The 21,459-nt window shown below is 52.7% G+C and overlaps 1 protein-coding gene across 8 annotated transcripts in view; it reads left to right on the forward strand.

Moving 5' to 3' along the window:
* Window positions 1-21,459, forward strand: part of DAB2IP (DAB2 interacting protein) — a 167,316-nt gene that overhangs the window by 125,191 nt on the left and 20,666 nt on the right. For all 8 annotated transcript variants that reach the window (XM_055801316.1, XM_055801325.1, XM_055801308.1 and 5 more), the window contains 4 exons: window positions 1,386-1,484; window positions 3,710-4,264; window positions 15,037-15,181; window positions 17,489-17,633. In XM_055801316.1, the coding sequence (XP_055657291.1) occupies window positions 1,386-1,484; window positions 3,710-4,264; window positions 15,037-15,181; window positions 17,489-17,633 (944 nt within the window). The remainder of the gene's footprint in view (window positions 1-1,385; window positions 1,485-3,709; window positions 4,265-15,036; window positions 15,182-17,488; window positions 17,634-21,459) is intronic.

Below are 21,459 nucleotides of genomic sequence, written 5' to 3' on the forward strand. Positions count from 1 at the left end.
ATTGAAGTTAGCTAATGACAAATCTTGGCAAGTGCCAGCTCTGCTGTAAAAACAGGTTAGGCTTCTGGGAGATACATGAAATTAAAGGAGATTGTGTCTCCCAGAAGCAGATAACCCAGTGTGTAGTGTGTAAACACATACACTGTGCGATGATAAAGTACTCGGAAATAATTCTGCAGCTTGAGACTGGCTCAGAGGGGAGTTATTTAAAGTTCTAGCCAGGTTCATTTGGCCTTCAAGCAGAGACGTACATAACAAATATTACCAACAGCAGCAAATGCAAAGGAGGGCAGAGCAGCTGTGGAGGGCTCCACGGGCAGGGCAGCGTTCTGGTGCCACAGTCATGGGCTGTCAGCTTGCCAGGAGCCCTGGGGGAGACAGCGGCGTGAGGAACACCTGCATGTGAGAAGGTGCAGAGAGCTGTTGGCCTTTTAGACCATGACTCAGGAGCTGGTGGCAAGGCATGTGTGGTGCAGTGGGGTGGCAAGGCGTGCATGGTGCCTCCAGCCTGGGGCTGCTGGGCAGGGCTTGCCTCGGTGGGCTCCCCACAGGGCTGAGATTCCATGGGGCAGCAGGGATGTGATAAAGGAACAAGGGGCATTTGCGCCACTGGAAATGTCATTGCTGCGAGCATGCTTGTTCAAAACCCGGCTGTGAAATCCCAGTGGCTAGAGGAGGTGACATAGATGGTGCAGGAAGGTCCCTTGGAGCAATCCTGGAAGCGTGAGAGGGGAGGAGGGCTCAGCAGCACCTCAGTGGCCGCCTCCAGGCCGGGAGCCCCGGCATGGTTCTCCTCAGCGGGGCACTAGGTGCGGTGAGCGTGGGGGTGCCTCTGGCTGCGTTGTGAGCTACTGCTCGTGCTGCTGCTGGGAGCTGGGGCGGGGGTCTGTACCTGTCCCCATGTTCTTCAAGCATCATCTTCAGAACCAACAGAACACAAAGCCGGAAGGTGGGAACGCAGCCTTTCCAGGCCTGGTGTTCGGCTGAAAACAAGGAATGGGTTGTCGCTATCGCAGGCTTTGGGCTGAATCTGGAGGAGTGCCAAGTGGCTGCAATTTATCTTCAGTTCATCTAAGGATTTGCACTCTCTCAGTTGTGGAACTTGGTGGTTTAAAGTGTCACATGGCATGGGGGCCATTATCTGGTGTTTTCTGGTGTGGAAGAGGAGAAGTAATTGGAATTTGCTTCCATGATTATTTCTGTGACATACAGAGTTGTCCTGTTTTTCTGCTAGCCTTAGGGGCTGTTGCTTCATGCTTGGGTAAAGCTGTTTACTTAAAAATAAAATAAAAATCCACTAGCATCTTTCCTAACTCCCCCTCTTCCCCCCAAATCACAATCTGCACTGTGCTGGTCAAGACATAATCCTGTTCCTTTCCCTGTAGGTGACGACTTCATCAGGAAGTAAGTGCTTCTCGTGTCGTTCTGCAGCAGAGCGAGATAAATGGATGGAAAACCTGCGGCGTGCCGTGCACCCAAATAAGGTAGTGGCTTTGAGGAATTGCCTCTGTTATAGTTCAGTTCCTCGTTATTACATTTTATAGCCCAGTGCATAGTAGCAGCAGGGGACGTATTGTCATTTTAGTGAGTAAGTGTAACTGTGGGTCAGCCTTTTTCCATATTGCTTTCTTCCGCAATTATATTTACAGGCAAGTGCCAATTATTTCTTCCCCTCTTTTGTCAGCACATGCTGCTTCAGCTGTTGCTAAGAATTGATCAGACCTGAAGAGTCTTCAGCCTTGCTCTGCTGCTGCTGATACTTGCCACTTAGGTAGGACTTGCCACCTCCCAAAAGCTCTGGGACAGATGTCAGGTAGCCGCCAGCAAAGTTACAAGTCTAAAGAGTTCACACATCACCCTTTCCAACTGGTAGTACTTGCAGCGTCAGCTTTGGTGATGGAGAAACTCAGATGACCATTGCAGCCAGTTCTTTCGAGGCAAGCGTGGAACATAGCGTAGAACGTCGCTTTCGCGTCTCTGGTCAGTTGAGGTGGCAGAGCCCCCCCTCTGGGATCTACAGAGACAAATCCTTCTCCTCACTAGAACACAGGGACACCCAGTATGCAGTTTTATGGCCAGCGTAAGGCTAAGTACATCCTAAAATAAAATCTGCAGCTGCTTCTCCCTCTCTGCACTGGAGTTAGTAACAAAGATTGATCAGGACTAATCAGCTGCAGGATTTTGCAACTGATGAGCTCAATCAACAAGTCTTTTTCTGCTGATCAGAGAAGACACAAATAATGGTATCCTGTGAATTCATTCTTGGCGTCAGAGCCACATAACTGTGTATACGAGTTCGGGCCAGGCCTGGTGGGCTGCTGAAGGAGCCCTCTATGCTGGGATTCATTGTCCCCAGCGCGTGCCAAATGTCAGCGTAAAAGATTTCCTTCAGTATCAGAATGGGAGCAGCAGAGGGGAGAGGTGGACTTCTGCCTCTAGCAGCCTGTTCTTGTACGTGGAGTTCAGTGACTCCAGTGCTATCTGAGTGCAGCAGCCTGGTAGTGATGATCCGAAAGAGCTGTGCGAGGTTTGCACGGTCAGACTTACTGGGAGAACGTCCCAGGAATGTAAGCTGGGGCCAGGCGCATCTCTGTGGGTTGTAGATACAGTGTTCAGTGGAAATTTATTTGGAAGTGTGCCCTCATCTCAAAACATGCCATTAACTGATGGCTAACTTTCCATCTTTGTTTGAGCTCATAGACAATAAACTCTCAGTATCTGACTTGATATTTCTGTCAGGAATTCAGTGTTCTTGTATAGTTCCTGTGTGTACTTCCTGCACCTACAGTACCCCATTGTGGACTTGCAGCAGAAATGTTCCTGCCCAGACTCCGAGGCAGAGCAGAATAAACGGTGGTTGCTGTTTCAGTGACGGGGTTCCAAACAAACCAGGTTACTGCAGAATCTCTAGCAGCAGTTCAGCTGCAAGTGCTTTATCTTTCAAGTCACTCCTGCAACAAATGCCCCTGGATGTTCTTCCAGGATGAGGTCAGCATCACTGGGGAGCTCTTAAAAGATCCACAGTATCCTTTCCTCCATTGTTGTTTTAAAAGATATCCAGGCCAAATTTCTATTTCTGAATTGTAATGATTCTCCTGTGGGACTCATTCTGTCACCTGTAATTCCTCTCAATGTTTTGGTTGGGTGCTCTGGACTTCTGCCCTAAAATACTGTGAGGTTTTGTAAATCCCTCTTTCCCTGCCAGAGGTGGTTGCATTCCGGCCATGGATGAGGTGATCCCTGGGTGTGTGTTCAGAACCCTTTATAGTTGCTTTATTACAGTAAAAACAATGTGCTTCAATGCTGCTGTAAAGCAGCTGTACTGAAAAAGGAGGGGATTGTGAGATGCCTGTAACGTAGCTTCTGTTTTGCAAAAGTCATTAATGATCAGTGAGGTTCTTTGGTTTCTTCTGAGCCCCTCTTGGCAGCGAATGGGAAATGGTACGTTTATGATTTGGAGGGGTTTTATCTTCCTTGTTCCTTATATTAATTGGCACCAACAGACATGGAGAGCACGGTGATACTTGGAAAATTAGCATAGGTAGTGTTATTATGCAAATTCCTGAGAGCCAGTATTTCCTTAAAATAAAATGTAATTAAGCCTCTGCTCATTTAGCACATCTGAAATAATTAACTCATATCTCCAGTTTTGTTGTGCTTGGCTTTGTGAGTTTTTTATTGACCTTTGTTCTTTGCATCTTTTTTTCAGGACAACAGCAGAAGGGTAGAGAATATGTTAAAGTTATGGATTATTGAAGCCAAGGACCTGCCAGCTAAGAAAAAATACTTGTGTGAATTATGCCTGGATGACGTTCTTTATGCACGAACTACCTGTAAATTGAAAACTGATAATGTCTTTTGGGGGGAGCACTTTGAATTTAATAACCTCCCATCGCTCAAAAACATTACGGTGCACTTATACAAAGAGACTGACAAGAAGAAAAAGAAGGACAAGACCAATTTCATTGGACAGGTGAACATCCCCGTCAGCTCTGTCACGGGCCGGCAGTTTGTAGAGAAATGGTACCCAGTGGTCAGCCCCAACCCCGGTAAGGGCAAGTCCCCGGGGCCCATGATCCGCATCAAGTCACGCTACCAGAGTATGAGCATTCTTCCCATGGAGATGTACAAAGAGTTTGCCGAGTACATCACTAACAACTACATGGTGCTGTGCTCGGTGCTGGAGCCCTCGCTGAGCGTGAAGAACAAAGAGGAGATGGCATCTGCGCTGGTGCACATCCTGCAGAGCACAGGCAAGGCCAAGGTAAGACCCTTCGCCATCGGTACCGTCCCACCAGAGACCATCGGGAGCAGACTCCTCTGCTGGATTTTGGAAATCACCACATCAGTTGGGCTGCAGGCCTAGCCATCATTAATACACTCTAATTTTGCTTTTAATTACAAACAAGTTGGCAGCATGTGTGCTGTGAATTGCTTAATTAGCGAAGAGGTCGGTGGGACCACAAGATACTAACCGGGTGGGTTTTTTTCTCTCCTTCTGGAGGCTCAGGGGCCAGGCTCTTACTTTATGAACAGGCACAAATGTGAAAGTAAGCAAGGCGACAGTTTTCAAGGCTGAAATATAAGCAGTGCGGGCTTAAGCAAAGCAGCCTGCGTGCGCTGGGTATTCCTGCAGGATCCCAGCAGGTTCCCCTGCCTGTCACCGTGCTGCTGCGCTGAGCACCCGGCACGGCGGTGCTGAACGGGAGTGACCTGCCTCTGGAGAATTTCAGAGCAAAGTCTGCCTGCAGGCATGCATGTCCCTGAATCAGCTCTTGGCCTTCAGGGTCTGTTCTGATGCTTTTGGAAGGGGGGGGGGGGAGGGGGGCAGCAGCATGGGAAGCCCCGGGGTCCTGGGGTGCTCCCAGGGCGGCACTTGTGGGGTTCATGCCAACCAGCTTGCACATGGTGGGAGTTCAGTCTTTGTGGACTGCTTTGTCTGAACATCCTTCATGGTTGGGAATCCCATGCCAGGTCTGGAGAAGAAGCAGGCCAGGAGGCGGCAGAGGGTGGGATTTACTCCTGGTTATGATTTGTCCTCACAAAGCAGAACTGAAAGCCTTACTGGAGAGCACAGGCAGGCACTGAGGTGCATGGGGCATGGAGTCGCATGACCCATCAGCTGCCAAGCATGGAATCATAGGTTCATGGAATGGGTTAGGTTGGAAGGGACCTCAAAGATCTAGTTCCAGCTAGGCAGGGACCCCTTCCACCAGCCCCGGTTGCTCAAAGCCCCGTCCAGCCTGGCCTTGAGCACTGCCAAGGATGGGGCATCCACAGCTGCTCTGGGCACCTGTGCCAGCGCCTGGTCACCCTTAAAGTACAGAATTTCTTCCTAATAGCTAATTGAAATCTGCGCTCTTTCAGCACATTTCATCCCCAGGTGGCACAGCACCATCACAGCAGGCAGTGCCGTGTCAGGACTGCAGGAGTTCAGACATCAGCTCTTTCCTCTGTTAACGTTTCCCTGAACTCTGCAGGGGGGGGAGCTAGGGAAGAGCAAGATTTCCAAAGCTTTTGCAGTGCTGAGGAGATGTGAGCTCCTCACCTGAGGGGGAGTCACAAGGCTCTGCATCCTCTGCAGCTGCCACTGCTGCCTGGGACCATGGCAGGGTTCGTGGATTAGATTTAGTTACCATCTGTTGGACAGAGAAGTGGCTTGGCCTCCTGATCTAGTTCAAAGCAGGCAAAGCTCACTGAGAGGATTGCGAGGCCATGGGGCTGCTATTGCAGAGGCAGAGAAAATAGTGCAGTTAAAGCCTTCCTGATCCCAGCAGCCGCGTCAGACCCCAGGAGTGCGGGCAAGGACCGCAGCCCAGGTCCCCTTGGCTGCAGCGCCCTCAGAGGCGACAGAAATAGCTTGTGATTCACGGCGTGTGAAATAACACTCTGTGGTTACACAAGGAGAGCATTGTAGGTGTCCCCTTCCTCCCTCCTTGTGCCGGGGCTGCGGTGCCATCAGTGCGTGGTTTCTGGGCACAGTCCTGCCTGCTGCTTCTCCCTGGGGGCTGTGCTGTCCTTTGCTGCGGCTCTGGCAGCGCTAGTGCTAGGGCTCTTGGAATAACATTGCTGTGAGAGACCCTGTCTGTGGCTTACGTGGTGCTGGTGCAAAAGGCTTCGAGTGTCACCCCAGTCTCAGTCACCGCAGATCATGTGTGGGCATGGCTGAGAGCTGTTGCCGCTGCTCATGCCCTTTGCTTCTTCTGTTTGATGCTGGAGAGGCTCCAAAGAGAGCAAGTGTGTTTCTAGACATGTGTCTGCATCAGCGCTTCAGATCCCACAGGCTCTACACAGGGGACACGGCAAACAGTAAACAGACTTGATGAATTTCCCCCTAAAATGGAGCTTCTGCTCTCCCTGCCTGTCATCTGCCATCAGCATTAGCACAGGGCGTAGGGAGCTGTCAGAGCAACAGGAGTTACTGGAGCATGGGAACCAGGTGGTGCATCCTTTATAGAGGACTTGGACAAGCAAGGAAAGGGAAAAGCAGCAGTAAGGTAAAAAACCAATGAGTGGGAGAGGAAAACACCCCCTCCCACCTAGTTGTGTGATGTGGGTGCACCCTGCCACTGCTCAGGAAAGCTGCCTTGTGGCTCAGCACCATGACGCAGCGAGGGGGCACAGAAGCCCAGCAGGCTGGTGCCTGGTCTGCAGGGGGGGGCTGTGCTGGTGTTGCGGTCCCTGCCCTCCATCGGGCAGTTCCTTTCAGCCTGTTCCAGGGAGGAGGACCAGACAGGATGAGTCCAAGCACATGAAGAAGTCCGCTTGCCATGCCGCAGCATGCTCTCCCTCTCCAGGTGTTGCCTGGCCCGCCCCTCGGCAGGGCCCTGAGCTGCTCCATGGCGTTTCAACACAGAAACAAGGGCCTCTGACTTGCTTCCCAGCCAGTCTGCAGGAGAAGCGCTGGGTTCCATCGTCCCGTTGTGGGTAAGGCTGCCCTGCCCGTGCTGGCGTACGCTGGGCAGGCGCGTGCCTGCAGGCTTGTCTGGCTCTGCGTGGGGGGCACGCGCGGTTCCCCCAGCCCAGGCTCGCCCCCACTGAGCGCCTGCGCGTTCAGAGGTGAAACCCAGGGCCCGAGGTAGGGCACGGCAGGGTCTGCGGGGGCTTCAGAGCCTGGGAGGAGGAGAGCAGCGCCCGGTGGGCCTGGAGCCCCATGAGCGGGCAGGGTGCTGGGGCAGCCGGGGTGCCACGGGATGGGGCTTGCGGTGGTGACGGCGGGGCAGGGTCCCAGCTTCGGTGGGGGGAGGAGGGCAGCGGCCCCCTGCTCCAGCCCTCTGTCCTCCTGTGACCCCCTGAAGCTTGCCCAGGCTGGAGGTGGGTTCCCGTCCTGGTGCCCTGCCAAGAGCCTTTCCAAGGGCCTCTTCAGAGCTCTCCCTGCGCTGATGAGAGCAGACGTGGCAATCGGCAACCACTAATTTATTGTGCTGATAAAGGGGGTTTTGTGGATCTTGGCTGCTGTAGCTGATGCTAAAGCAGCAATTACAGTTGAACTGAGAAACAAGTGTCCAGTAGATTATCTGTGAAGACTCGTTAGCAGCTAATTGCTCTTGCACTGTTTCAGGCCCTGTTTTCCTGTAGCGATTTGCTGTAAATATGGTGTAATCCCTTAATGAGGCATGGCCGATTGGGTACATGTGTCCACCCAGAGCCACGCTGCAGGAGCTGCTGTGCAGGAGCTGCGCGGATGATGCCACGTGCCAGCCACAGCCCGGCCTCCGGCCACCAGCGTCCCCGCGCAGCCCTGCCGATGGCAGAGGGGCGATCCTTACCCACAGACGCCCCACTTTGCTCCTTGCCGATGTTGAGTTGTCCCCCACCAGCCAGGTGTCGTGACCTGAAGGTGCTAAAACCCAGAGGCACTGCCCGAGTCCCTCGTGCCGCCGAGGCAGAGCATCTGGGGCTGCCGGCAGAAGCGGGGCACAAGGGCTGCAGCTGAATTTTCTCCCCTAATACCTGCTGCTTCCAGGGCTTCATAGCTGCGTCCCAGTAGATTAAAAGGTGGAGAATGAAAGCAGAGAGTCCTCTCTGGAGTCAGAAGTCCATGCTTCCTTTGATCTCTGTTTGGGAAAGGGAAAAGCTTCACCCCTGCAGCTCTGGGCAAGGGTTTGGTGTGCGCCAGGGCACACCTGGAAACCCCTGACCGGCTGCCAAGACAAATAGGTGGAGAGGAGGGGGAAAGCATTTTGATAAAGTTGAGAGTGCAGATGGTCTGGCTGAGGAAGCTGCCCCAGCCTACTGGAAAGTCTGACCAAGATCCAGCACTAAATCAGTTGCATGCGGTTGTTCCCTGTCTCTTTTTATGGCAAGTAGGGGCTGGAAGAGGCATCGTGGTGCTGTAAGAGGGACGTAGGTCTGTCGCTAAGCGTGGAGATACGGCTCTCAGCATCTGTCCTTGGCTTGCTACACGCTTCCATCTTCCTGGTGAGAGCACTGATAAAATGTTACCTGTAAGGGTGCGGAGAGATGCCTGGTTTTGTGTGTTTTGCAACCCCCAGACGAAAGACACAAAGTCATAATTTGAAGTATTTCTGTTGCCATGCTTGGTGTTCCTGGGAGTGCTCAGCCCTGCCATTAGCACGGCTTGATGTGGCCTGTGTGATGTGGTTACAGACAGGCAGGCTGCAGCCTTCCCAAAGCGAGAACAACTGTGACTTGCGATGCTTCCAAAATATTTCCCATGCTTAGGTTTGTTTTAGGGCTGTCTTCTAGATTTTGGAGCTCAGCTCATGACCATAAATATATTAGAAAAACTCTGTTGTCCACATGGTTGATAGATCAAACCCAGCGTTAGGCGAAGCTCTAACTAACCAGCTGCTCACTTGAAATAAATGTTTATCGTGTTGTGAGTGGAGTGAAGAATAAACATGTGTCCTTGTTTGTTTATGCTGCAAGGATTTGCTTCAGCTGAGCAGATGTTTGTCCCCCTGTGCGAGCCTCCTGGAAGCTGCCCGCGTTCCCTTCCTCAGTGGTGCGGGGTGCTCGCTCAGCACCCTGCTGACAGCGCCGGTTTCAGTGCAGGTCCTGCAAATAATCCTGCAGGGCTGCCGGAAAGTGGCTGCCCAGCTCCGGGAGGGCACCGGGCGATGAGTGGCACGGCTGGGCTTGGAGGCTGGTGGCAGCAGGGCTTGGTCAGTCCCTTGGGGGAGTGCTGCTCCCTTACCTGCTCTGGAAAGGCTGCACGGACAGGGAGGCAAGGATGCTGCACACGTTCAGCCGTAGACAAGACTGGCAGCAGCCATATAATTTCCCCCACAAAGAGTTTATCTCTCTGATCATATTTTATAGCAGCCATAGTTGAGCTAATAAGGCTTTTAATCAGTTTTATGAGTACCCCCACCATTTTTCCCTCTCTCCCTGAACACAACAGTCAAGTTGGTTGAAAGGACAGAGAAAGCCAGTGAGTAGCAGCTGTGAGATCAGTGTTCTGGCTGTCGGGGGTCATGCGGTTTCTAAACCTCCTGTATGGGATCTGGCCCCTCGCCGGGAGGTAGTGGTGGCTCAGTGTGTTACTGTTAAACCCTTCAGGTTTTCTTCCTACTGTGATCAAGGTGATGGATGCAGGTTCCTGTGCGTTAACCCTCACATTGCTGCTTAACCTCCTTAAAAATGCCAGAAGCATCCAGGGTGAGTGAAAGGAGGGAACATCACTAGATTTCCCAGCAGAGAAGTTCCAGCACAGATCCTCAGAGGATCTGTGTGGCGGTGAAGAGCTGAGGACTGGAGGCTGTGGTCCTTGGTTTCACACCATCTGCCCAGGACCCAGTCGCTGCCCCTCCACCGCTCTCCTTGCACAGCTCAGCACCGCTGAGCACCACGTTTCTCTACCACTACATCACTGACACGTAGGCGTGTCCTGATGCTCGTCCACCTGTAACCTACAGCCCTACAAACCCCTGGTGTTTTTCACCCTCGCATAAAAGCCCAGCTGGACTCTGGGCTAGTCTTTGAAATAAGCAGTAATCTTATTACCTTTATCAATTCAATCCTCTTAAGGTTAAGTCAATCCTATTAATCAAGCTTGTGATGTGGAGAACCTTATTATTTCAAAGTCAATCTGCCCATCAGTCAGTTACGATATTGGGAACAACCAGCTGCATCCCAGAGGGGTGCGTGACCCACAGCAGGATGTGGGGGGGCTGCAGGTCTGTTCAGCTCTGTGACACCCCACGTGCTCTGGCTGCGGACACATCCCTGAGAGGCTGGGACTGGGGGACCCTCCCCAGGATGGCAAGGGTCAGAATCCTTCCTGGGTGCAGATAGGATGCATCCTGCAAGACTCGTGTGGCTTGTTGGCTTCCTTTGCTTCGGGCACACTCCTGCTCTCACCGCAGCCATGCCAGGCACCTGCCTGGCTCCATCTTTCTGCCTCCTGGGCTCAGGAGCTGGAGTGGGCAGGCATTGCCCGCGGCACCCCCAGGGCACAGGGGCTGGCACCTTGAGCCCTTTTGGGGCTGGGATACTTGATGTGGACAGACCCCTCACCAGAGCGGGGTGGGCTTTCCTGACACTGGCAAGTGCAAGCACTGGCTTGCAAGCACTGCGGGGTGCTCGGCGCCCCCAGCCCGGCAGGGTGTGCGGAGCTGAAGGGTGCTGGTGCTGGGCAGGCAGGGCTGTCAGCTCTTGATCGGACGTGTGACTGAATTAGCTGTCTTCTGTGCTCTGGCTTTGCCCCCTGGGAAGCTTTTTTTCCCCATTTTTTGTGTTTGAGCAAGGCAATTAGTCCGCTTCCTTGGCCCTATTGACGTGGGCGGTGAAGGGTAGTTTTCTTGAGCAGACGCTGGTTTTCCCCTTGGTGGACTTCACTTTTCAATGAGCCTTTCCCAATGCAGCCCACCCCCAGGGCAGCTGGGCCCTGGGCCGGCGCTGATGTGGATGCTGGCTGACACAGGGCAGCAGCTTCAGAGGGCCACCTGCGGGGACCTCACACAGAGCGGCACGGGGCTGCAGCGTGCTTCTCTCCAGAGCATCACCCCTCTTTCCGTATTCTTCTTCCAGCTTTCCCAGGAAAAGGTTTGGGGGATTCTCCATGGCAGCGTGGAGCAGCTCTGCTGCAAAATGACTTAGTCAGACGTCCTGAACTGCAGCGTGTGAGGGGTGAGACGGGGTTTAGGAGGCATTTCCTCACCCACAAGAAGATGCTGTTTGGTTGTGGTTTGAGACAGGAGGATGAATTCACTCAGGTGGGGCAGGGGAAGCAGCATGTGAAGCTCAGCATCTGAAGACCCAGGGGAAATGGAAGTGTTTTAGGGTACACTACAAGGAAATCAGGGCAGAGGCATTTGAGGGACAGAGCGAGGCACATGGAGCAAACCCAGGCTCCGGCCAGCGCAGCCGGCTGCCCTGCGCTGGCAGGGTGGGTGCTGGGGTGATACAGCCGGTGAGCTGCCGGCTCCCGGGACAGCGGCCAGGGGATGCTGTGGCTGGGGGTGCAGGGGGATGAGCGGCAGCGCAGCGTGGGCATTCCAGGCAGAGGGGAGGCTGGAGCGCTGGAAGCCCTTTGTGGTGGCGTTTGAGCCGTGAGGTGGTGCTGAGGACTGTGCCTGCCTGCCTGCTGCCGGCACCCGGCTGCTGCTCCGGCAGCAAAGCTGCTGCGTGTGTTTCCAGAGGGCTGGGGGAGCTGCCTCGGAACAGCACATGCTGCTGGGGGCTCATGCTTGGTTTATTTGAGAAGTGCTGGAAACCAGTGCAGCCTTGTGCTGTCATGCTCCGATTTTATTTATTTATGAGTTGCTCTTCTTTATCAGCATATGTGCAGTGACTGTGGAGTTGCACAGGTTCAGCTGTGTCCAGGCTGAAGCAAATACCCTTAAAAGAAACACGGGAGCAAGCCTGAAGAGTGCTGGCACAGCCCTTAATTTTTACTGTAGACCTTTTCCGTCCCCTTTCGACTCCAATGTAATGAAATAAAGCATCTTATTTTCTTCCATTGCCAGGGGCCTTAACTGAAAACAACCCCCTGCTGATCTCTGCTGCTCAGAAACAGGGAGTATTATTGGCTTTAGTTATTGCATTTTATTCAGAGCCTTGTATGTGGGTGAGTGAGGCCCCCGGAGGGATTCGACAAGTATTTGCATTCCATTTGTGTCTTCCGAGTGCTGGCTGCTGGCGTACTTAAGGCAGAGATACCAGACGTGTGATTGAGAGCTGATGTGGCTTTTTTGTGTGGAGGGAAGGCAAGATCTGGAAGATGGCCCTGGGACAGAAATCGCAGGATGTCATGGGAACTGACCCATGGAAAAAGCTCCTTTCCCGCGGCTGGCAGAGCCCCGCTGGGCTGCCGAGAGCGGTCTCTGCAGAGCAGCTCGCTCAAGGACACTGGCTGTGGGTATTTTCATCCCTGACGCATCCTGGGGCTGGTACGTGCAAGCCCAGCAAGATGCCTCCTGCAGCCGAGGGAGACTGGGGACCAGCTGGGGACAGCGAGGAGCCCCAGCCTGGGGGATGCTGCTGGGTATCCCCTGGCCAGTTACAAGGGCGGATTCTGCCACGTTACGCCCCAGCTTTGGGTCTTGCGCTGTAATGGAGCTCTTTGGGATTTCAGCAGCTTTCCTTTCCACTTGGGAGGCAAGGGGTCATTTTCTCAGCTGTCAGGCTGCTGGTGCTCCGTAGGGGATAACAACCAGAGCAGAGGTTTCAGGGGGATCTTTTATGGCTTTGTGTTGAGTCCCACAGTGGAATTTTGCCTCATTTTAAATTTTAGTGAATTCTGTAGGGCAGCTAAAATAATCAAAATTCACATTATCGTTGGCTAAAACTTGGCCCCTGGGTTTCCACTGCTCAGCAGCCCTGGCTCACAGTTGGCTTGTGCGTTGCAGCTTGGCCCCACATCCCACAGCAGCCAGTGCTTGGCCGACGAGAGGGGGGAAAAGCAAACACTTGGCTAAGAGAAGCTGTAAAACTCAGTGTTCCTAAGATAATTAGTATGTTGGGAAAGTGACAGGAAAGAGAATCAAGCAAAGCCAAGGTCAGTGGCTGCTAATTAAGAATCAGCACCTTGTGTCAGCCTGAGCTGTGGCTTGGAATTGAAACGTACCCCGGGAGAGACCCAGGAAGATAAAGGTGATAGAGTTACCCAGATAGCGGCTAACGGGATTTGAGCAGGGGTTTAAAGTTGCATTCCAGCTTGGCTGATAAAAGGAGCAAAATGAGAGAAAATAGTGGGGGGAGGCGTGTGCTTTGCTTCCAGGAGGGATTTTTGCCTCTGTAGCTGCCGAAGCGTTGCAGACGTAGCAGGATCTGAGGAAAGGGGATCTTCTGGCTAAAGAAATAATGGAAGTGACTTCTTTTTTTCCAGAGCTCTTCCTCTGGCTTTTTTGGAGGATGTTCTGGGATGGTCACAACAGTGTGTTGGTCCCAGTCACAGTCTTGTGGGAAGGTGGGGGGGGATCAGGCCATTGGGTGCTGCAGAGATGTCAGCCTTCCTCCCCTCCTCCCTCTACTCAGATGGGAGATGTACCTGCCTGCTGCCTGGATTTCCCTTTGTCTGGGATGGCAGCACAGTAATGAAGGGCCTGCGGATTAAATGATTTGGGTCCGTTGGGTTCAGATGGAGCTGTTTGTTGAACCTTGATTAAATTCTCAAGGCAGAGACATCCATATGAAAAATGGAATGGAGCTAAGCACCTCTCTTGCAAGTCTCCAGGCCAGCCGCTGGCAGGGAATGGGAGCTGAGCATCCCCGCTCTGGAGCCTGGGTTGGAGCGGGCTGGGAGATGGGCACAGTGCCTGGGGGGTCTGGGAGCTGCATCTGGCTCGGGGGTGGCAAGGACAGGAGCTGAGCTCTGCACGGCAGCTCTGGGTTGCTCCTGCTGCCCCTGCCGGGAACGGGTTACATCTGGTACGGTCATGACAAATGAAGGAGAATTTCTTAGTGAAAGGTTATTACTGAGTAGATTATTTTGTTTTAGAGGAAGGCAGTTTAAGAAAAGGTGCCCTTGGTTGCAGAAGCGAATTTGTGTGTCAACATTCCTCTGTCTTCTGCATGGGGAAACCAGTGAGAGGTTTAATGGGCGTGATTTACGCGGTGCCAGCGGCCCCCCTCTGCCACCCAGGTGAGTGGGGCTGAGGGGGAGGTCGGCGGTTCCAGCACCCAGCGCAGGGGGCAGCTGGGCAGGGGCCCAGGGCTGCTTTTCCCATTAGCGGTGCAGAGAACAGAAGCTGAATATGTATTAGCATTAAAAACTGCATGATATTTCTCCTGCATTAACGCTAGCTACAGCACACTGAATATTACACCACGCAGTGGATTTTCAGCAGAATGCGCGGGGGGCTACGTGACCCTCTCAGATCAGTTAACGCTCTTGCAGAAGCAGGCACGGAGCTTGGCCTGAAGTGCTGGTTTTCTTTTAGAATTTGCAATTCAGTAGCCCCGACTGATGCACAGGGCAGCTGTCAGCATGCGGTCTGCTCCTGCTCACCCCGTCCGTTGCTCTGCAGCATGGAAGATTATAAAATTGCGTGGTATTTGCTTGTGTGCACATCAGACCAAAAATGTGCCCAAAAATGTGTGCTGTATCAGCACTGTTTTATTTCCATGAATACTGAGGAAATAGGACATTTGAGCATCTTGATGGATATTACAGGCTCGATTCTCAGCCATTAAGTGTGGGGCACAGCTTGTGACATCTAGTTGTGCCCCTGTTCTGCAACCGGTGCAGTTAGATGCTGAATGCAGCCACATTTAACAGTAAAGAAAATGTTTCACCCATAAAATGTGAGGCTGGTACAAGCCCCAGCCAAAAACTGGCACTGATGGAGAGACACGTGTCGTGCAGGTCTGGAATGAGCCTTTTTTTGGGTTGCAGAAGTTGTGACTCTCCAGAGATGTATTTTGCCTCTTGTCTCTGTGAGGTTGGAGAACCAGGAGGCAGGTCGGGCTGGTAGTAGCGCAGTGTACACAGGCAGGATCACCCGCAGCACCTCCGCTCCTCATGTGTCTTACGAAGGTGAGACCTCCCTGGAGAAGGGGAGGCTGCCTGCGCTGCTGAACGAAGCGTCTGTCAGTGCGTGGTGACCCACCATGGGCTTTGCTTTCCAGGATTTCTTGACTGACCTGATGATGTCTGAAGTTGATCGCTGTGGTGAGAATGAGCATCTCATTTTCAGGGAGAATACACTGGCCACCAAAGCAATCGAAGAGTACCTGAAGCTGGTGGGGCAGAAATACTTGCAAGATGCCTTAGGTACGTACAGAGCGTTGGCAAGTCTTGCCCAGAACGGTTCTCCTCTAAGCTGCAGGGTGCTCTGCATGGTGGAGACCATCAGCTGAGCCCTGATGACCGTCAGAGGCACCAGCGTTGACCTGCCGGAGGGTTTCTCTGGCAGCAGGGTCCATGCCCAGGACACAGCCATGGGCGCTGCAGGCAGCTCCCTGCTCCAAGGTGAAGGTCACCGCTGAGTTAGCACTTTAATCTGCTTTCAGAGGAGATAACAAATTGATATTTGAAGGCATTGTGCTGCCTACCAAGTCTTCTGTCTCGGCACTGGCGGCGTCACAGTGGCTGATTGAATCCTTCCCCTGATTGCACACCCCTGCCAGAGATGCTCCCCCGGCTCCTCGCAGCGCTAGCAAGTCACATGAAATCTCCCAAGTTGTAGTGATGAGAGTTGCCTCCCAGATCATGCTGGGAACCCTCCTGGTGTTTTTTTTTTTAAGTGCGGCCTATGTTTATGGCTCCAAAAATACTTCTCTTGATGCAAATGAAAATAATTAGAGCTTCTGCTTCTGGGCAGGTCAGGAAGGAATTGCTGTGTTGCTGTGTGCAGCCAGCACAGCACAAGGACGGGGAGAGGCTGCCTTTGAAGCGTTTATGTCTGAACCTCAGCTGAAGGCAGCTAGATTGGATCCACATCCTAGCAGTAGGATGAGCAGACTTTCTATTGAGGTGTTAATTTTTCAGTATGTTGGGTTCCTACTACGGGATTTGTGTAATTTTCACAAGGAGCAAAGAAGCGTAAATACTTTATTAAGGTAATAATAATGACAACACTGAGGAAGCAGAGATCATTGAGCAAATTCAGTCAGACCAACAGATAGCCCACAAGAATAGGAAAAGGAATATTATTTATTTCTGCCTTGTAATGCTTTCTGGTTGAAGGCAAGTCTGTAAGTAGATTACCTCATAAAATTTCTAAAAAGCCAGGAGATTAATGAAGGCAGAGAATTTTGAAATATGCCCCTTTCAGGGCTCAATGTAAATGCTGCCAAACCAGCTCCATCTAGTACAGGAGGAGCCTGCGGTTCATGCTCGCTATTCGGGGCACTGATTCTGTGTAGACCTTTTATCGGTGAAATGATTCATCTGTGTGTCACAAGGTAACACAATACAGCATAGCGCTTTCCTTTAAACCATGAAGCATAAGCAAGTAATAGGGCCAGATAATAACAGCAGGCATCACCTGCAGGCAAGCAGAGAGGCTCCAGAGCTCCCTGGCAGAGCTGAAAATACATTGGAGAGGCTCTCCAGTATGTAATTAAAATCTGTTTTGGCAATAGGGGAGGAATGCAGGCTAGAGTGGGCAAAAAAACAGGAGGATGGGAAAATCCAAGATGGTCAGGAATCAGGAGGTGTGCAAACCAGCTGGAATTAGCAGAAGACCAAAGCAAACCTTTCTCCCAGAGTGTCACCCAGCCCTGCGGGTGCCTAGCTAAACAGTGCCTCTTAACCCCCTTTCCCCCGAGCCCGGGCTCCCCAGCCACTGCTGGGTGCGGACTGGGATGGGCAGCTGCCATCCCCAGCTGGAGACCTGCAGAAGCGGTGGGAAGCGCCCTCAGGCTGGGCGGCAGGGGTCCGTGCTGGGTACCCCAGGGTGGAAGCTGGCATGAGGGCAGGGAGCCAGCGAAGCAGGCCCACCGTGTGCATCTGCACGAGAGTGAGGAGCAGCCAGGCAGCAAACAGGAGTGCAGGGAAACTCAGAGAAATATTTTAATTTAATTTTGTGTGATGCTCAGCTCAAAATAAACCAAGTAAATTGTTTCTTTCCTTTAATTACCTATTTCTCCTGTGAATCACACTGGCTTGTCAGTGCCAGGGCACAGTCTGCAGTAGCAGGCCATCCTACAGATAATTACAGCATACTTCCTACTGGATTAGCCCGAGGGAGCGTCTCTGGAACTGGTGTAAGGGGGGGTCGGGGCAGGCTGAGGAAGCGGGTGTTTTGGCAACAGAGTTCTGATGCAATAGCCCATGGCCACAGAGGCAGAGCTTCCAGCTGGGGGAGAGGGGTGGAATGTGCTCGCTGGGAGTGGGGGTGCCTTTCTGCAGCGGGTGCTGGGTTGTGTTGTGAGCTCCCAAGGCAGCGCTGGCTGCTCCTGGGTCCACTCGGAGATCCTGTGAGCTGGCTGGGGCGCCGCTCTCGCACCCAGCTTCTGTTCAGCAGTGTGATGGGGCACAGGGTGACTGCTCGGGCACTGGGGGTTACGAACAGAACTGCCTGAAGGCTGCGTATCTTGGGTCAGCAAACCCCATCACCAACTGTCTGTTTTACAGGGGAATTTATCAAGGCACTGTACGAATCAGATGAAAATTGTGAGGTGGATCCCAGTAAGTGTTCGTCTTCGGACCTTCCTGAACATCAGAGCAATCTGAAAATGTGCTGCGAGCTGGCCTTCTGCAAAATCATCAACTCCTACTGGTTGGTATCCCGCGAGTGGCGTCCCCTCCGCATGCCCCCAGCTAGCGCAGGGGCAGCGTGGCTGCAGGGGACGAGGGTGGCAGCAGTCCTGCAGGCTGTCCCTACCGTCCCTTAGCTGTGCTGATGGGCAGCTGGTGAGGGCTTTGGAGGGAGAGCTGCAGGGCCCTGCCCGCCTCCTGCAGTGCATGAGGGAGTCTTGGTGGCCCAGGAGCAAGGGTGATGATGGCCAGGGGCTGAGACGGCAGCTCCTGTTCAGGCAGAGCTTGGAGTATCTGCTCTGGGGGTGCGGCAGCCTCACTGACCCTCCGTCACCCTTGTTGTCAGTGGGTGCTGGGGGGTCACTGGCACGCAGACACGGGGACAGGGGAGCAGAGACCAAGAACGCAAAATGCTTCTGCCAGTATGACCGGTTCAGAGAGGGACTTGTTGCCAACTGTACATGAAAGTCAAATAAAGGTCAGAAATGCGTGTCCTGGGTCTCCTACCCCTGTAACCCTTCAGTCTGGCTCAGAGGACAGACTCTGCCTGCCACCCCTGAGCAGCAGGGGAAGCTTCAGAACCCTCCCAGCAGCAGGCAGGCTCTGTGGCCCTCCTCCTGCCTGCAAGGAAGCTGCACTGGCACAGGGAGCTTTTGTCTGGGCAGATGTTCTCTTGTTGAAGAGTGCTGGAGCCGGGGAGGATGCTGCTGTTACTCCTGCCTTGCTGTTTGGCTCAGCATCCTGCATTCCCCTGGGTTAACCCCACTCTCCCCCAGCCTGGGGTGCTTGCTGAGGCGGAGATGGGGAGCCCGTTGCCTCCTTGGCCAAAGGCCTGGTATGCAGTTTGAGGCATTTTGGAGTTGTTTGTTCTCAGGGTAAAGGTTCCTGCAGCTAGTTGGGACAGGTCCGAATGTGCAAAATTATCGATGGAGTAAGGCAGTCTTATGTTGTGGAGGTGGCTGTCAAGCGTGTCGGTGCTCACGGCATTAGGGGCTGCTCAGCCCTGGGACTGGGAGCCAGGAGGCCCTGGGACTGTCACAGATGCTGCCTGCAAAGATGACCTGAAAGAGGAAAAAGAATGGGCTTGTGACTCTCTTTTTGGAGAAATAAAAATATCTTCTTTCTGCTTCTTGCTAATCTACCCAGAGACTCTTCTCCTGATTGTACGAGAGAATGAGCATTTTTGTCTCGCTGCTGGATTTGCAGTCTCCCTGCTTTAAAATCTGGGGTTAGTTTTTATTAATATATTTAGTAGCAACAGTCTTGTTGCAAAACATCAGCTAAGGATAATCTTGGAGGAAGTCAGTCTTTGATAATAAGGATTTCTCATTTTCTCTCCTATCCCAGCTGTTGTTTTGAGGTCTGCAACTCATTATATGTATTTCCCAGGATATTGAGTATGCCTTCCTGCAAGCCCAGGAAGGGAATTGCTTTTCCTGACTGCTCAGGGAGAGAGCAAGCAGCAAGAGGCTCACTCAAGACTTCCTTTACCACAAATAAGCAAAGGGCAGATTTCTTTACAGGTATCCTGTACCTTATCCTGGGCTAATTAATAACTCTGACTCAGGAATGGCATTTACCTGCTCTCCCAGGAGGGATTCCCTGCTTTTAGTCATCACTGGATTATAATTGTTTGAATTAATGTCTTCCTAAAAATACCCAAAGCAGCACTAAAAGGTCAGTCTAAAAATAGGCTCGAAAAGTGACCTAAGGAAAGTCAGGAATGCACGGGAAATTTGTTCCTTCAGTCCTGCCTTCCCAAGGAAGGCTGGAGCAGCTGAGCCGCTGCTCTGAGCGGTTTCCCCTCGATTCCTTTGTGCTCAGTGGTTCTTGAGGATTAATTGCACTGATGAGTGTTCGGGATTGGCCAAGGTACCCTGACAGCTAACAATCTTGCTTTAAATAGAGTGCCAGAGTGTGCATGCTCATCTGCTGGAGAGAGTCAGAGAGAGGAAAGAGGTTTACAATAACTGAAAATTGTTATAATTATGACATAATTTGGACATCTGGAAAGTTTCAGTGTAAGCAGAATTTCAGCATGTGGAATCTCGTTACTGGAAAGTTGGGTAATGAATTACGGGCCCGTTTGTCACATAAAGCTGGCTAACTGGATTCCATCCGCTGTTACACAATTAAACTTTTATGGTCTCCCAGCCTGTGATAGTGAGCAGTACTCGCGGGCTGCATGCAGCCGGTGCATACATTTTCAAGCGTTTACTTTCCAGTAACTGTACAACCTGTCCTGATCATTCAAGCCTTAAATTGCTTAAAGGATTCTCCTGTTTCTGGGCAAATACCATGAAGTAAAAGGGCTTTGTCCAATTGTGTGGATCAAGCCAAAGACAGAGGCAAATTTATCCAACCATAGGCGTTGGCTAATGTTATTTGTGAAGCACAGGGTAAAAGCTCGTGTGTGTGCAAGCATGAAGCCAACACGGAGCAGAAGCTGGACGTGATGGCAGCATTTGCCAAGCGCTTCCATGGAGCATCACTGCCCATGTCAGAAGGTCAGAGAGGAACCTGAAAACCTGGAGCACAGCGACCTGGGGCTCTGTACGCAGGGGCATGTGGCCGGGCAGCATGGTCTGCAGCTGGCAGGTTAATGAAGTGAAGGGTGAGGGCTCTGCCTGCTGGCTCAGAGCGGCCATGGAGCTGGAGGCCACAGCTCTTTGGCTGCAGGATACATGCCACACTGACGGACCACAAGCTCCACAGGCCCTGAACTCTGCAGCTGTGGCGAGGAGCAGTCAGTTGGGCTTGATAAAAGCGAGTCTCCGTAGCCCTGGGAGGCAGAGGATGGGGGGCTAGCAGCAGGAGGGATGCCCTTGGGTTTTCCCAGAAGCTGGACAGTGTTGCCGCAGGGACAGCATCCATGGGTGGCTGCTTCGCTCTCGGTGCTCCTCCGTTTTGGAGCCTCACACCTGGTTCTTGCTGCTGCTGGAAAGTGGACGGTGTCTCTGGCCGTGCAGCTCCCATGGTTTTTCTCTTCCCCACGGGCTGCGGGAGGTTAACCTGCAGGGCAGTCAGTCCCAGAGGGGGGGTAGCCAGAAGCCAGCTGATGCTGCTTGGCTTCTCCCAGATAGTCCCTGCAGCAAAACTGGGAAACTGTCCTCTGAAATTTTTAGAATTTTAGTTTGTTAAGGGAATTTATGGCCTGAAACAGAGTCTGACCTCTCTTCAGTCTGCTTTTGTACCATCCAGCTCTGTCGGTAAACAGCTCTGGTTTTAAAACAGAGGGTGGTTGCTGGCCAGGGCAGCCTCCGGAGCGGGTGGGGAGAGGGAGACCGAGGACCCAGTGGTGGGACCCATTGCCAGCCTGCTCCCGTGGGTGGGAGGATCCAGCTGAACAAACAACACATGCTGGGAACAGGATAAGGTGGGAGCAGGGAGCTGGGGAGGAGCAGAAACAGGCAGCAAGTTCTCCAGTGATAAGGGCTGCTGCAGCGAGCGTCTGCTGGACCCGTGGGAATTCTGGTATCCAGGAAAGCCAGGCTGAGGGCTGTGCAGTTACAGGGCTGGAGTAACTCCAGTGGGGCTCCACGCTTGTACTAGCCACAGTGGGATTTGTTCCAGGTGCTTGAACAGGAGTATTACACTTTGCACAACCCTTCCTCCAAGCACCAGCTGTGCCCGTGATCCCGCTGCTGCTGGGGTTTCTGCCAGGGGGTCCCACGATGCTGTTTCTTCAGGAGACACTCTCCTTGGTGGCTGAGCTTTCCCCCATTCCCAAGTGCCCCGTGACGCAGCTGACTGACTTGTGATGAGCTGCTTTGCACAATTTGTGTGGTACCCCTGTCCCCCTGGTTGTCTGGGGTGTTGGCACCCAGCACAACACGGATCATCAGTCT

Source organism: Falco peregrinus, chromosome 1, assembly GCF_023634155.1.
Source record: "Falco peregrinus isolate bFalPer1 chromosome 1, bFalPer1.pri, whole genome shotgun sequence".
Taxonomy (NCBI): domain Eukaryota; kingdom Metazoa; phylum Chordata; class Aves; order Falconiformes; family Falconidae; genus Falco; species Falco peregrinus.